Below are 15,931 nucleotides of genomic sequence, written 5' to 3'. Positions count from 1 at the left end.
CTGAAACGGGCGGCTCCAACTCCACCGACGGCTGCCATTAACCCACGTTTCACCATCCATACGTCAGTGTCGCGTAGCAGTGATTCGCCTGTGCTCCCCGTCCCTCGTTCTCTCTCCTTCCGGTTCGCCTTGCCCTCGCCCTTCTGTTCTGCTCCATTCCTCCGAGCAGTAGCAGAGATCAAACCCACGGCGATCTCTCCTCCAGATAAGTGAGAATTTTTATCCTCTAATAGTGTGACAATCTTGTTTCCGGCAGCTATTTCTGTGATGTTTGTACCTTTTCTTGCGTCAACTTTCCATCTTGGCGGAGAAAATTCGAGTTTCTAGGTGTTACCTACCCAAATTCCCTGCTCTAGAGTTGGTATTTTTCTGCACACGACGCCAGGTTTCATGTCAATCTGCTGCCGGAGCGTCAAAGGTGAGACCTTTCGCGGTGTGATCCTTGTTTCCTCACCTTCTGGGGCCTAATTTTCTCCTTAGGCCGCTCCCCATGGATGATTCCCGCCTTCTAACGTGCCCGGACCCAGCGCCGAGGGTCACGGACAAGGGGAAGAGGGACGAGTGGAGCGAGGGCGGCGTCCTGTGCCTGTTGGAAGTGTACGAGTCCAAGTGGACACTCCGGAACCGGGCCAAGCTGAAGGGGAGTGATTGGGAGGACATCGCCCGCCTGGTGTCGATGCGGTGCTCGGGAACTAAAGCGCTTAAGACCCCGACCCAGTGCAAGAACAAGATTGAGGCGATGAAGAAACGGTACCGCGCTGAGTCCGCCGCCGCCCATGACCCCAGCTCTAGCTCCTCGTGGCAGTTCTATGCCCGCATGGATGACTTGCTAAAGGGCACCGGGAATTGCTCGGTTTTTCCGAAAGCCAATCACGACATCGATCTCCAAGCTTTGCCGAAGGCGGAGGCGGAGGTCGAAGCTGACGGGCACTTACATGATAGCAATCATGACGACGGGTCGAATTCGATGCCCATCAACATGAATGCTAATGCTGACAATAACGACGACGAGAAGATGGAGAAGAGAGGCACGGACAGCAATCTGAGTGCGCCAAGAGGCAAAAAGGATGCTACTGCTGAGGATGGTGCGAGAGATCCTGGCAGTTCATCCAAGAGGAGGAGAGTCACAGGGAGTGAGGTGGCAGACAGCATCAGGTTTCTGGCTCAGTCCATGTTGCAGATTGAGCAGGTGAGGATGGAGATGTACAAGGATTCTGAGAGGATGAGAGCCGAGGCGGAGATCAAGAGGGGGGAGATGGAGCTTAAGAGGACAGAGATTATGGCAAGTACTCAGTTGCAGATTGCTAAGCTTTTCATGAAAAGAATACACCAGAGGAGCAGTAAGAACCAAAATCCATCTTTGAGAAGTGAAATTGGTATTCTACCAAGGAGGGATGGGCAGGTCAGTCCTGTCTTGCGCTCTTTCTATGTGAAGTGTTTACTCATCATCAGTTCTGCTTGCATCTGTTAAAATTTATTTTTATGTAACCTCCTTGGTGGATTGCTGCCTCTGATACTTGAATTCATAGAGCATATCATATATGCTAGTGACTTTGAAAGAAGGATCATAACTGTAGTATGCAATCATCCTGATCTGAGTTACAATAATATAGAACTAAGTAGCAACAGTTATTATGATGATGTTATGTTGGATGGACAACAGTGGATGCTGGTGTGCAGTTTCCATACTGGCACGCGGCATGGGTCGGCATGTGCAGTTCTTAAAATCAAATCTACACTAAGGAGCATGTTTTCTGATGAAGTATCTTAAGTTTACAATAACATGACAGACAAAAAACATATTACTGAATTATTTTAAAAAGACATGTTTCATTTGTGCTCACATGTTCATGATAACTAGTAAGATGACATCCTCTTAATTAGTTTTTTTCTTTTCTTTTACCCTCTTTTATTTTTTGTTCTGCTACCTCTCTTTTTGCATTAAGTTAGAATATAATTATTTTCTGTGGTGGGCTTGTCAAGTAAATACATTCTCTATGGCTGTGAATGTAACTACGCCTTATATCAAATTGTAGTTTTTTGTGCATGTGTTATGATGGAAAGCAAGTCATAAACATATAAGAACATAATGAACACAACTTATGATATAAAATGTTGGATGGCATAATCTTTTGCATATGAGATTGTTGAAGTAGAACAGTTTAATAAGCCATAGGTATGACAATAGGCAAATTAACTAAAATACAAGCAATATGGTCAAGTGGCAATGAAGTACCTTGAACCTACAATATGACATGCTTGGCGAGAATGATTATATCACCTCAGTTAAGGTTGTACATAATAAATAGTTCAGTTAAATTTCATTATATATATTCTGAATTTATTTGAAAAATGGAAACCAAAGCTTTGCATTACCTTTTTTAGTACAGAGGGAATAAAGATGTGTACCTCTTCTATGGTTGTCCTCTTTGAGAGAGAATTCCACTATTGAGAACAATTTTTAGGAGATAAACAAGTAGTACACAAGGTATGGATGTCGCTAGGCTAGGTTCTACTTGGTAGGTGAACTAAATTATAAAAGAAGCAAAATGTGGATACAAGTGGATGAGATGCTATCTACAAGTAATCCCTGTAAATTTAAGGTGGAAGATCAGTATTATTGATGCTTTTTTCTTTTAGCAGTCTAATTGATGTTGAAAGCTGCTTTGATACCTGACATAAGGTGGCAATTGGTCGGGCAATGTCAGTTTGGGGTGCTGGTTCTAGAATGGAAATATCTGTGCAATGCTGCACTTGTCACATTTCTACTCGATTAGCATTTTTAATATTCTTGTAGTCATTACTGTTTAAGCGTTTAAAAGAAAATTTCTGTTTGAGCATACAGCATCCTAAAAGATTGCACTCATATATTCAACTTCTTTGAGTTAAAATGAAACATTCTGAGAGATGAAAAAGAGCTTGTAGAAAAAGAGTCAAAAGTTTATGGCCAGGAGCACAATGAATTTGCAAAAGAGTTGAAAACAATTGTGGCATCAGGGTAGTTGAATCCAACCATCTTGTATTTATCAAGGAAGTATTGAAATATTGTGGACTAAGTTACACACAACCAGATTCTAAGAGAGCCAAGTGAGGGAAATATAGTTCTTCATGTTAAGTGTAGGCTCTTTCTCTTGTAAAGTCAAATGAGTTATGCGCTTAGGGAGGCTGACCCAGATGTAGACTGGGTGACCAATTTTGGTAGACTGAATATTGTGGAACATATATTATACTTAGGCGGATTAGTTTTCTCCGGAACTCTTGTAAATTTTGAGGGAAACAAACACTGAAGGAATGGTGTTTCAAAGAGTCAATTTAGCAATTTCCTATGGTTTAGATATCAGACAATGTTTTCTACTTTTTCAAATCTGTATAGAAGTTTGGCTATCAGCATGAAGAAACTGTGGCAATAATCACATCCTTCCATAGCAATGGGCCATGTGCTGGACATGGTGTTAAGGAAGGACTCTCGTGGATCAGTTGTCTCATACATGAAGCAATTATTGTATAAAATGCTTGCCAGATTTGTCTCATTTGGATTGCATATTTAAGATTATCAAGGATGACTTTTACCTTTTTTGCACGAAACCAGAAGGTAAAACATTTGTCATTCATTAATTAGTGCTGCATTAGTCAACTTGGACTCATTTTTCAGTTTTAACAAATATGAATTTGAGGGGCAGGATACGGTGCTTCGTCTTAGAAACATGGTATGGCTAAGATTTGCATAATGTATCCATGGAATGCAGCTTGTTTCTTTCCTGACATTTTTCTGGGAACTAATGCTTTTGCCAATTACTTAATCTACATATATTTCTAGGACTTGCCACTAAATTTCTCCCTTTTTCTTTCAAGTTTCCATTCAGAATGGGAAAGTAATCTTGAACTCTTTAAAATCATAATACTTATGTGTGAGCTATGGCTATTGTTATACACTTGTAGTAATTGCTTGCTACATGGTGGGAGGATCAGAGGATATTACGTAATTAAAGAATAAGATAAGCAAACCAATGGTGACAATAAGTGGATGCATCTTATACTTCATCTGTCATTAGTAGGACTTTATTTATTGTGCTATTTTGTTTGACTTTTTTGTGAAAATTTTTAATAGAATTGGAGCCACATTTTCCTAAATGTATCGATGTTAGTTACTCAATCTTTTGGATTTTATACGGAGATAATCTTATTGGCTTTTGTTTTCAGGGTGATTAACTTCATAAAGGGAATCTACTTTCAAGCCAAGTTTTGGGTCCCTTTTCATCCACATGCATTGACATGCAAAGATTGGATCTCTGCAATTTCGGTACCAATAATAAAAGTCTCCACGATCTATAGATGTATGTATGATTCGGTGTGCACTTTTAGAGAGATGTTAATAAACCCAAGAACCTAAAATTGGAGAGCAGTTGCCTGCCCATGAAAGGGATTACAGGTGCAGTGGCTATCAGCTGGTTGATAACATACCCCCGGTTGCCGAGAAATTAAGCTCTCAAAGATGTGGATGCTTGGACTTCATTGATTGCATCGGTTATTGTCATAAATCCTCTGTGCTCACATTCTACCATCATGGAATTTGTACATTAAGTTCATGTTGTTTGGTTTGTGATAGATTAACAGTCATTCCTTCTGAGTTTTTGGAGTCACCATGCTGCATCATATCTTCAACCAGTCTGATGTCCCCATGAAATCTTCATCATGTGGGTGTGAAGAATGTTCTGCTGCAGCTGCCTGATGTCCCTATGAAATCTACATCATTGTCATTGTCATCAATCAACGTTTATGATCATCAGAAATGCATTTTACAAGCAAATACATTTTATGCTTTTCAAACCAACTCTTGCAACTTTCTCTGTGTTTGCCTTCTCTGCAGACAGACTTTGAACTAGCAATTAGTAAATGACAATTACCATACCCTAATAACACAGAATGTTATGATGAGGTGAAGGTCTCCTGTGCCAATTCAGATTGGAAATGTGAAATATAACAGAATAATATGGATCATTTGTACCAGATTCACATGATTGTATCTATTATGAAAGGGACAAAGATTCACAAGTTTTGAGTGACACTCACAGGAGCCAGTTCCAGGAACATGATAGCTGAGGGCTGGCACTGACAAAGGGTGGATTCATAACCAAACCAAGAGCATGCATGTGATTGTAGGACCATCTTCCTCGACCATGGCACCACAGAGTCTCTCTCATCCTGCAATTCCTTGCTCACCTACATACACTGAAGAGGGGCAGGAAAAGATTGATGCATCAGCTTCTCTCACTTTGATTTCCTGCTTCACATGCTGTTTGAAACATGTCATGTTTCTTTGATTCCCATAAACTTAATAATGCCTAGCAACTTCAACATACATAACAGCATGGTATTTATTACTTTGATTCCCATATCTTTAAGTGAATTAGTTGATGGGAATCAAAGTAATAAATATCATCCTATCCTTAAACATGTTATATAAGGATAGGATGATATTTATTACTTCGACTCGATCTCGTTGGTTGATACTTAGTATCATAACAACAGTCGTCCGTCTTTTACCAAGTGAATTAGTTTAGCGTGAGAGTATCACAAATTTGGCCTCCATGATCACTAGGATGAACCTAATTATGTCTAAATACTTGTAATTTCTTGCAGGTGAATTAATAATGAAGGAGGAAAAAATATTGCTTATTGAATAATTTGGACATTGTAGTTGTTCCAAAAAATAGAGCCAATATTTGGTTTCCTCAGCAATGTCTTCCAAAAATTTATAAGACACCAATTTATAAGCCATTCATGAGGGCACAACTCCTTTGGCTTTGATTATACAGATTCCTTAGCATCCAAGTATCATTCATCATTGTATTGCAATTTGCATGACCTCAGACTCCCAAAACAAGGAACCTCTGATTTCCAAAAGAAATGCTGGATGTCATGACACAGCTTTCAGTTTAGTTTCATTAAGAACAGCAAATTTTGTAGTTGATACTTGTTTCTGAAGTAAAATGTTGATTCCTTCTTTCAGGATGCTTTTGTAGTGATACTCTACACAGCTCCAAACCTACACAACACTGCTAGTATCCATATACATGTCCACATCTCTAGTTAGACAGCATCATGTGCAAGGCACAGCCACAACAGAGTAATATACATTTCCTCAACAAAGGAAAAAGGAGTATGTCAGTCTATTATTCCATTGCAAGTGGATAGTAACAGTTCACAGAAATAATACAGCAATCACATTCAAGTGTTCAATGTCATGACAGCATACAGTTCTTCTGCCAAGTGAAAATAGTCTGAGGAAGAAACATGAATGTTTCAGAGATGGCAGAACCTTCACAAGTTTAATGATTTCACTACCAATCCCCAATTTTCCTGCATGCTTATGTCTCTCCATAGAAGATTACAATCAAAACCAGATTAACAGTCATTATCAACCACAAGGAGTGAAATACTACAGGATTAGAGGAATTGAAAGCAAACGGATTGAGCAGAAACCACAAAGTCGATAATGGAGAACAAAATATTTAGTCATTTGATCGGCATAATTAATTCAAATATACAGATAATTGTTTCACAATCTCAGAATAATCGAACAACATAGACCTGCTCTCAATTCACTCACTATAACTATGCTGGACAAACTGTTTGTCGATTTGTTTCTGTCCTTCAATCTCACACAAGTATATATCGGGCGAATCAAATAGAAAGACTTCGTCTTAGCTCTGCAGTTTCATTGCTTTGATGAGAAGAATGTTTGTATGACAAAAGACTTTGATGAGAGGAGAACTTCAAGATGCATAACTTGCTTGAATAGGAATTGCCACTCTTCACTCATTGCTTGCAAACAGTGAAGAACATCTCTTCTATAGTGATCCATACTTTCATGGTTTTATAGATGAGAAGGTAGCTTGGATGACTAAAGCATATGAATTTAACATCTTCTGATCTTTCTTTACACTTCAGCTCATCTGCTCCCCTATTAGATCAAGACCCACAAGAAGAAAAGACACCCCTTGAAAGAGCAGGAAGTAGAAGTGAATTCCCTGGGCCGAGAGGAGACTTCGAAATGCAGCAGTGAGGAGGAGAAGAGCAAGAGCCAATTCCTTCTTGTAAATTTGGTTTTCCTTTTTTGCGGGAGGAGGAGCTGCTACTTGTTGGTCCTTCAACTTGTTCAGTTCGACGAGCTCGCCCTCCAAGACCCCTCTGTGTATAGGCTTTGAGTCTCTTTCTGCTGCCATCAACAAATCAGATTCTGATGACCTCCCTGCCTTTTTGGTGACAATCCATTCATATGAACTTCCCAGTTGGAACAAACCAACCACCATAGCATTGAACTTGGTCACTGACATGGTGTTCTCAAAGAGAAGGTAGGGCACAATGAAAGGGAGGGATCTTGGGGCCGGCAGGATATTGAGTAAGGACATAAGTACAGGGATATAGCAGATTACCCAGATAGGCAGCTCAGCCTCAGGTACAAACATAGATAGTGGAAGTATTACACAGAACAGTGTGAAAGAATAAAATGGGAGTATTAGCTTCCTCAAGAGGAAAAAGAGCAGTACTAGATTAGCCTTCTTCCATATAGATATCTGCAAAACCACAAGAACCTTTCCATTGAAGATATGTTTGTAATGAGAATGATAGAACCAAACTGGGATGACGAACCTTGGATGCTATGATTGCTGGAAGGCATACACGGAATAAGTGCATCGGACCAGAGTGCCATCTGTGCTGCTGTTTTCGGTAAGCTTCAAAAGACTCGGGAACTTCACACAGAACCTGGGGAAAAGGAACTGATTTTAAGATATAAGGCCTTTCATTACGGTGAAACAGTGGATGAATTTTAGCACCACAAGACCACCTTGACATCATTGAGGAAGATGAATTTCCAACCATTGAGATGAGCACGGACGGCAATGTCCATATCTTCTACAGTGGTTCGCTCGAGCCAACCCCCAGAATCCTCCAATGCTTTAATTCTCCACACACCAGCGGTCCCATTAAAACCGAAGAAGTTTAAGAAAATACCGTTCACCTGCTGCTCGACTTCAAAATGGAAGCAGAGATTGATGTTCTGGAGTCGGGTAAGCAGGTTCTCATCCTTATTCACGAAGCTCCACCGAGCTTGAACTAGTCCAAGTTCAGGATTTCTCTGAATCATAATACTTCATTAATAGCTAACCGAAGATGGCTCATCATACGTTGTCTATCGACTAATTAAAAAAATAACATGTTATCACTACCTTAAAATGTGGAATTGTCTTCTTAAGGAAATCAGGGTTTGGTGTGAAGTCGGCATCAAAAATAGCAACAAACTCAAAATCTTTAACATAGTCACAGCTCATGGCAGACTTCAGATTTCCGGCTTTATAACCAGTTCGGATTAAGCGATGCCGGTACACAATGTTGACACCTCGTTGACTCCACTTGGACACCTCTGCTCTGATTAAGAGCTTGATTGTCTCGTCATCTGAGTCATCTAGAACTTGAACTAACAAACGGTCTCTTGGCCAATCGATCTGGCAGGCAGCTGAAATAGATTGCTCGTATACCTGCAAGAGATTTTTCAATTTAAAATAGAAGAAGCAAATTTCTTCAACATAACAGCAACCAGTAAACATATTCTGCATCTTATGCTATGTAAATCATGATAAAAGAAGCTGAAATTGACAAAATATTCATGCTGGAATTAGTAGAGCTACTAGATTTTGTTTTAGTGCAGACAAAACCATGTATAGAATTATTCAGATAAAAAAATAATGATGTATAAGTGTTACCCAAATGCAAATTTCATGCATGAGGTGCAGAGATCTTTTACCTCTCTCTCGTTACACATTGGAATCTGCACTAGTACCATCGGATACTCAGAACCTGAACCTTCTATATGATCTGATTTGAATGGATCACCATTTATGCTAGGTTTAATCTTTTTCAGCTTGATCCAGAAACACCCGAGACACAAGATCATCCGGTCCAACGACTGTATGATGAACAGAACAATGCAGAAGTTTGTCACCACCTGAATCGGATACGCAATATAGTCGGCTCTGAATGCAAGCCAAGAGAGATAGGCAGTGTGCATCCACCCTCGGATCTCCGTGGCTTCAGGTATGTGCAGGTTGTCCGGCAGGTGCAGATTAGGCTTCTTGAAGTGCCAGCCCTTCCAGTAGGCGATCATCTCGAATGCGAGCATGACAACCGAGAGGACCAAGAAAGCCCTGAGGAACCTGAGCAGCGACCTGCCCTTGCCAGGCTTGTCACTCTCCGTGGAGAATCCCCGCCGCAAGAGCAACCTCTTCTTGACGGCATGGAGCAGCGCCCACAGTGCGGTCGCCAACCAAGCAACGCAGCCGACAGCTCGATGGGCCTTGAGCAGCAAGACCCAGGTGAACTGCTTCGCGTTCTTCCCTCGGTCCTTGTCCATCGACCGGAAAGCAGCGGCGCCGGGGCCGTCGATCTCGACGACCGAGTAGTTCGGGTTCTGCATCGTCACCACCACCGGCGTGCCATTTCGGATTTTCTTCGCCCACCAGGCGGAAAGATCCAAGCTTGAGGCCATTTCCCTCCTCTCCAGCAAAGAGTAGAAGATCCCAAGCAGCAACAGCAGCCCCCGGTAGATCCTCACAATGCACTTAAGCCCTCAGTGCTCAGATCCAAAAACAAGAACTTTCTCCAACTTTTGACATCAAAATCGGATTTTGCTGCTACGAAAGCGATGAGCCAGTCGCTCTCATAGCTTCCGAAGGGCAATGCAGCTACTTGAGAGCAGGGAGAGAGCTAGATGGCTTGGCTAAGGGTTTGTTCCTCCTCTACCATTCAAAGCTGTACAAGACAGCACCATAGGGAAAGGTATCTGCTATATAATAGTTCTAAACAATCAATTCCACCGTAGTTCTCCCTTCTTTTTCTTATCTGAATCTTACCCTGAGTAAATGTAATTCCAAAAGACAATAAGTAAGACAACCAAAAGAAAACTCAAGCAGAATACTCTGTGGATGGTGAACAGAAATCCAAGGGGACTACTCAGTGAAGATGGTGAAAGGAGGGAAGTTTACTGGAATATGTAGAGACATGAGGGGGGTGAGGGTGTCGTGGGGAACTTTGTCTGCATTTATAGATGCAAAGTGCAAAAAGGTTGGATCTTTAGGGGAGATGACATGGACTTGTAATGACCACTTCCCAGTCAAAGCTGAGAAACTTTAGCATAAAATGACTTCATATGTTAGCAAAAAAGGAATCAGAAATCATCAGGGGAGACGACATGGACTTGTAATTACCACTTCCCAGTCCAAGCTGAAAAGCTTAAGAAAACTTCATACTACATCGGCAAGCAAGGAATTAGAAATCATCAGGGGAGATGACATGGACATGTAATTACCACATCCCAGTCGAGGCATAGAAAAGACTTCATATTTTAGCAAACAAGGAATCAGAAACCATTCCTTTTCGTCTGCTTTGCTACTTAGATTTGCTTCGAGATTGCATTCTTGCAATGGCTTCCACCCATTACGAACTAAAGGAAGACAGGGAAGAAGACTGCAGCTATTCTTCGTCGTCACCGAGTCAACCGTTTTGACTGTCATTTACTAGCACGCTTGATCTTAGGTTGGATTGTGATGGGATCTACCGTTGTTCTGTGTCTGCGCTGGTGGTCGAGTTGCAAGCTTCTCATGGTTGGCTATGTGGTGTTCGTGCAGTCTTTTGTATGGTTATGGCTGTAAGGAATTGTTAATTAGGGCATCATTGGAAGGGAACAAAGAAGGTATGATTATGTTATGATATCGGCCACAATGACCCAAATATTCTACTACGAACACCACCGGAGGGGATGCTAATTGTTATTGTGGGTAGCCAGCCGACTGTGGATCCCAACCCCTTTCTTTTACGTGATCTTTCGGGGGCACACTTAAATTGGGTGCCGTCCATGTTGGTGTGGGGTCCACTTCTGTTTACGACTGATGTTTGATTTGGGCCCCCTGAACGAAGGATTGGACGGCGAGGATGACTCGATGCGGTGTGATGGCGATGTCACCCGCGGATCGCCGAGTTTCTGGCGAGGGGAACGCCACCGACAGGCGGCACGGCATGGCTCACCTCACCTCATCGGCCACGTCCGCGTCCGTGACGACGTGGCGGATGCCGTACAGGAAGGACGGATTCGGGTGCTTCCGGCATCTCATGCTGACACGCGTCACGTTTGCCTCCCAACCTACGTGCAGGAAATTTTAATTATCTGAAATAAAAATTCATTTAAATCGATTTATTATTAATTATGATTAAATGGTTAACACTAACCCAACCTATGTTAAATAATGAAAAATATATACTTGTTTGGGTATTTATATATTGTTAATTAAATTTAAAAAAATTCTTATGCCATTATCGTTACATATCTTTTCCTCCAATAATATGATAATATTTCAAAACATTCATTTCTTTATCCTTAGAATTTTTAACCACAATAAGTCATGCCCAATTAATTTCATTTCTATTCAAGATATTTCATGGTTAAAATTGAGGTGAAATATATATATATATATATATATATATATATATATATATGCTTTTAATTTCGATAAATATAAAACATAATGTTTCAACTATTTTGAGGTAATTGTGTGAGATTTTTTTTAAGGATAATAGAAGTAGTTAAGTTGTATACAAATAAGATTGAGAAAATGTTTGTGATTAGTGAGATGTTAGTTGGCAAATGGTGATTAATTAGTGATATGTTTGTATTTATTGATGTGAATACAACATTCAATTATGAGCATATTAGGTTATTGATTCAAATCTAGTCTTCATCACATATTGTTTTAAAATAAAACTTTAATCATATAATTTCTTAATCATTATATAAAAATAATCAATTATGGGTTAATTAATCATGATTTTTCTCTAATTTTTTTAAAAAAATACTGGTTGGAATTTCATTTTTTTAAGCAAATTGATAATAATTTTCAAGGAATTAATCTTTGATTTACATTAATTGCATCATTAGAAATTACTCATCTTCCTTAAATCTAGAAGGTAAAGCCACAGCAAATGGTGAAAGAACATACTTACAAAGACAAGTTTATTATTATTAACTTAAGGTTAAATATTTAAGATTAATAATTTTTACTCAACAAATCTAGTGAGCTACTAATGGATGGATTGGAGGATACATCACTGTAATATTATTGGATTGGACGTGCCACCCATATATAATCATAAGATTTGATTCTTCCCTATGATTGTGAACCTTAATGATCCTCTCTCTATTACTATTACTATTACTATGTGATTTAACCTTGTAATTTATGGTATATTTTCTCCACTAGCTCGAGGTGTTTATTACCATCACATGAGAGAGAAGAGTGCAACACTCTCTGAGTAACAAAAGCCTTCTTAATCTGCATTTTGTCATCAATCTCAACACATCTTTCAACACCACCAACCACAAATTACTTTTAAGTCTTCCTGCCATGAAGATTATGATACATTGGTTTGACTTTGGACCAACCCCCAAAGCTTCTTTGCCCACCATGGATCTTCTCAACTACAAGTCAACTTAAGACTATAGTTTTATGGCTCACCAATGATAGTAATATAATTATTGGTGGGAGATCCAAGACATGTTTCGTTTAACTTGGAGATTATTGTGGAGGACTCTTACCTTTGACCTTCATTGGATCCTTGTCCAACAGTTAATAGATTGATTAAGAAATGGCATATGATCTGTTTGTCAGATTAAGAATATTAGGAGTCATGTGAGTGATAGAAGCAGCTCACTCTCTGAGAAGATTTGGAATAGTTAATTGTTTATTATGATCACATTGTATTTTTCTTAGTTTTCTTGTTCTGAAAGACTGACATGGATTTCAGTGGCAATTGTGTTGCAGTCAGGAATCAGAATCATCAGTGATCCAAGAATATTAATCTTGTCCTAGAATAATTACAAGGCTGACAACTAATCCAAGAGGACCAAATAGCATTAATTCACAGTGAAAGTTGATTGAGCCATATTAGATTGTTGTAAAAGATTAAAAGTAGGGGAGTTCTTCATTGAGAGAGAGAGAGAGAGAATGTTATTTTCTATGTTTTAGAATCACATAAGAAAACATAAATTCTTTTATTTTACTAGTGGTCTTAAGTATATGTCTGACACATAAAATGATAGTAGTAACTTAAGACTTCTTACATTTTGATTATATCATGTATACTACGGCTGAAATTAGAATGAATTGATCGATTATAATTGGATGGCGACATACAATATTAAGTTATACTATCTTAATTATTTAAGATCGATTGTATGAATATTTTTCTTTAATTCGACTATAAATTTTAACATAGTATGTATATCCCTCCAAATGTTAAGGTACATTAAATAGTTCGAGATTAAAAAAGATATATAACTACTTAAAATACTCGTGATGTTATTATAATCATAATGGTTACTTAAAAATAGTAATATTATTTAGAGTTTCAACTTTGGAAGGATATGTATACTAAACTTATAGTTAGAGTAATAAATACAAAATTCATTTTATGTACAATTTTACCTTTATAAATAGAAGAAATATCTTATGATATATATATATATATATATATATATATATATATATATATATATATATATATATATATATATATATATAATAAGCCAAAACATCATCAAGAAGTGGTAATGATGGAATATTTGTACATGGATCAAAATAGCCTCAACCAAATACAAACTAGCCATCTTTGAAGTGCCTTGTTTGAACAAATCAGGAAGTGATGGGTTTGAGGAAGCAATGTTCCAAGTTGTGGTCAAAAGTCAGGAATGCATCAATTTGACTTGGTCAATGTCTTTGGTATGTGTCAAAAAAAAGATTTGGAGCTTTACACAATAAAATTTCAAATCAGTATCACTTCCATTTGGACCCATTCAAGTCCTCCTTGTGCATCTACAACTACTTTTATTTGAATATGAACTCAACTAATTACCTGAGTTTGTGAATTCAAACTCAAATATTTTGCAATTAGCCTCAATTTCAATCAAAAAGATCGCTAAGCTTAATGCATAACAATATAAATGAGTCTCAATAATAATATAATATAGATGAGTATAATACTTTAAATCGTAGTTGATCGTGTTGGTTTATACCAGGTGATATATACTGATTCGATAATAGATCAATATATTGATCGCTTTGTATACGGAGAGGTCCATAATAGGAGATCGATATCATCTGTACGAGATTTATACCGATTGAAATGATTAAAGTTCGATTGTTACTATCTTATATTAATCTAAACGATTAAAATTTAATCATTGACTTATACTGATTACATTTTAACTAATATTGATTAATGCTTGGATTTTTTGAATTCAAATTGTCTATTTGATTTTTTTAACTGATTTTTAAATCCTTTCTATTCCCTCACTATCTCCCTTTTCATTCTCTCTAACTAGTTTACTCTCTATATCACATATCTCTGGATTGAATCAAACCTAAGAGACTAATTAGAGAGAATTAAGACCTAAGGTAAAGGAAGAACTCTCTGATCAAATGTACATAGATAAATTCTCAATCGCATTCAATAATTAAGCTTTGTTCGGAGACATAACAATGACATACATAATAGTACCTCGACTAATGATGATGACAACGTTGGGAAGTCATTGGTCTCGTTTACACAGTTTGAAGGTGGTGTATGAACCGAGGAGAAATATTTTATACATGTCACCCAAGATTTAAATTATAGAGCTCAACTTGATAGTCAGACATTCTTCTCTGAATAGCGATACAGTGATTAATATTATAATACATAGTAACAGATCAATAGCAAAATTAAAAGTTTTGACATTTTTCATGCTCCACACTAATACATGCCATAATTATACTTGTCTTACGAGTCAACCTCAAACACGTGTAGTTCATGACGATTAGATTACAACTATCACTATATTGATATACAATAGCATACAATCTATTGGTATACTATATCATGGGATCAATTTCGAAATTGGATTTGACAAAAATATTAAATTGATATACCGATACATAGGATTGAGAACTTGATCTTCCGCTCATTGAGTCCTATATTTTTTAATAGTAAAACTAGGTATATCCTTCAATTAATTGCTTAATTCATTTGAATCTTAAAGTTTAAATTATTTAATAAATAATTTAATAATTTAAATTAATTTTTTAAGAAATTATGTATAATCCACTTCGACTACTATCCTATCAAAATTGCATTAGTATTCTTAAAATTAATTACTAAAGCAATTACAAATTTAGTGAATACTTCAATCCGTTGCTACTACTTAAAAGATATATAAACACAAAACATACATACATCAATTTTAATCAGTCAATGCGAAAAGGAACATAAATACAATTGCACTTCGTCAGACGTTACAAAATGAATCTATTGGAACTTTCATAGAAAGAATGATTTCACCAGTTATTCATACGTCAAAACATGTGCAACGACACTCCCTGTTGCAGTTGACCAGACTTGTGTCTAGAATTTGACAGGGTAATGCAATGTGGTCAATCTATCTCATCCTTTGACGTGGTCTTCATAACCCTTTCAACGTGCCAACTGACAAAGTCAACCTGAAACTTTCATGCCCATAGAAGCCTGCACAGAAACTTGTCAATCCGTGGATAGGGATGTCTAAATGTGAGATATATATATATATATATAGCTGATTTCAACCCTTCGCCGCCATCATTATCATTTCATTTCCCCTCTCTTGTCACTCTTTCACTCTCACCTGTTGTAGTTGATGAAGGAAGCAGAGCTGTAAACCAGTTCCGAAGTCAAGTCAACTTGATTGCCACACCAATCCAAAGCTCTAAAAAGAGCTCCACCATTTGTCCTTCCTCCTCCCTTCCGAGAATCCTCCTCCTCCACCTCCACCACCACCACACCATCGCCATCAGCCCCCTAATCAAATCAC

At 38.1% G+C, this 15,931-nt stretch overlaps 2 protein-coding genes across 2 annotated transcripts; one reads left to right on the top strand and one right to left on the bottom strand.

The window, feature by feature from the left end:
• The first annotated feature begins 93 nt into the window (after positions 1 to 93).
• LOC135643017 (trihelix transcription factor ENAP1-like) lies at positions 94 to 4,586 on the top strand. Its single transcript, XM_065159522.1, has 3 exons — positions 94 to 418; positions 481 to 1,402; positions 4,201 to 4,586. The coding sequence occupies exons 2-3, from the start codon at positions 491 to 493 to the stop codon at positions 4,207 to 4,209; spliced, it is 921 nt and encodes a 306-aa protein (XP_065015594.1). The 5' UTR covers positions 94 to 418; positions 481 to 490; the 3' UTR covers positions 4,210 to 4,586.
• Positions 4,587 to 6,689: 2,103 nt separating this feature from the next.
• LOC135643014 (probable xyloglucan glycosyltransferase 5) lies at positions 6,690 to 9,834 on the bottom strand. Its single transcript, XM_065159512.1, has 5 exons — positions 8,807 to 9,834; positions 8,232 to 8,540; positions 7,850 to 8,140; positions 7,654 to 7,767; positions 6,690 to 7,577 (listed from the first exon to the last, which is right to left on the bottom strand). The coding sequence occupies exons 1-5, from the start codon at positions 9,545 to 9,547 to the stop codon at positions 6,948 to 6,950; spliced, it is 2,085 nt and encodes a 694-aa protein (XP_065015584.1). The 5' UTR covers positions 9,548 to 9,834; the 3' UTR covers positions 6,690 to 6,947.
• Between the last annotated feature and the right edge of the window lie 6,097 nt (positions 9,835 to 15,931).

The sequence above is a fragment of the Musa acuminata genome, chromosome BXJ1-4 (assembly GCF_036884655.1).
Source record: "Musa acuminata AAA Group cultivar baxijiao chromosome BXJ1-4, Cavendish_Baxijiao_AAA, whole genome shotgun sequence".
Taxonomy (NCBI): domain Eukaryota; kingdom Viridiplantae; phylum Streptophyta; class Magnoliopsida; order Zingiberales; family Musaceae; genus Musa; species Musa acuminata.
The sequence above is the reverse complement of the archived record's forward strand: the minus strand, read 5'-3'. Positions and strand labels throughout refer to the sequence as shown.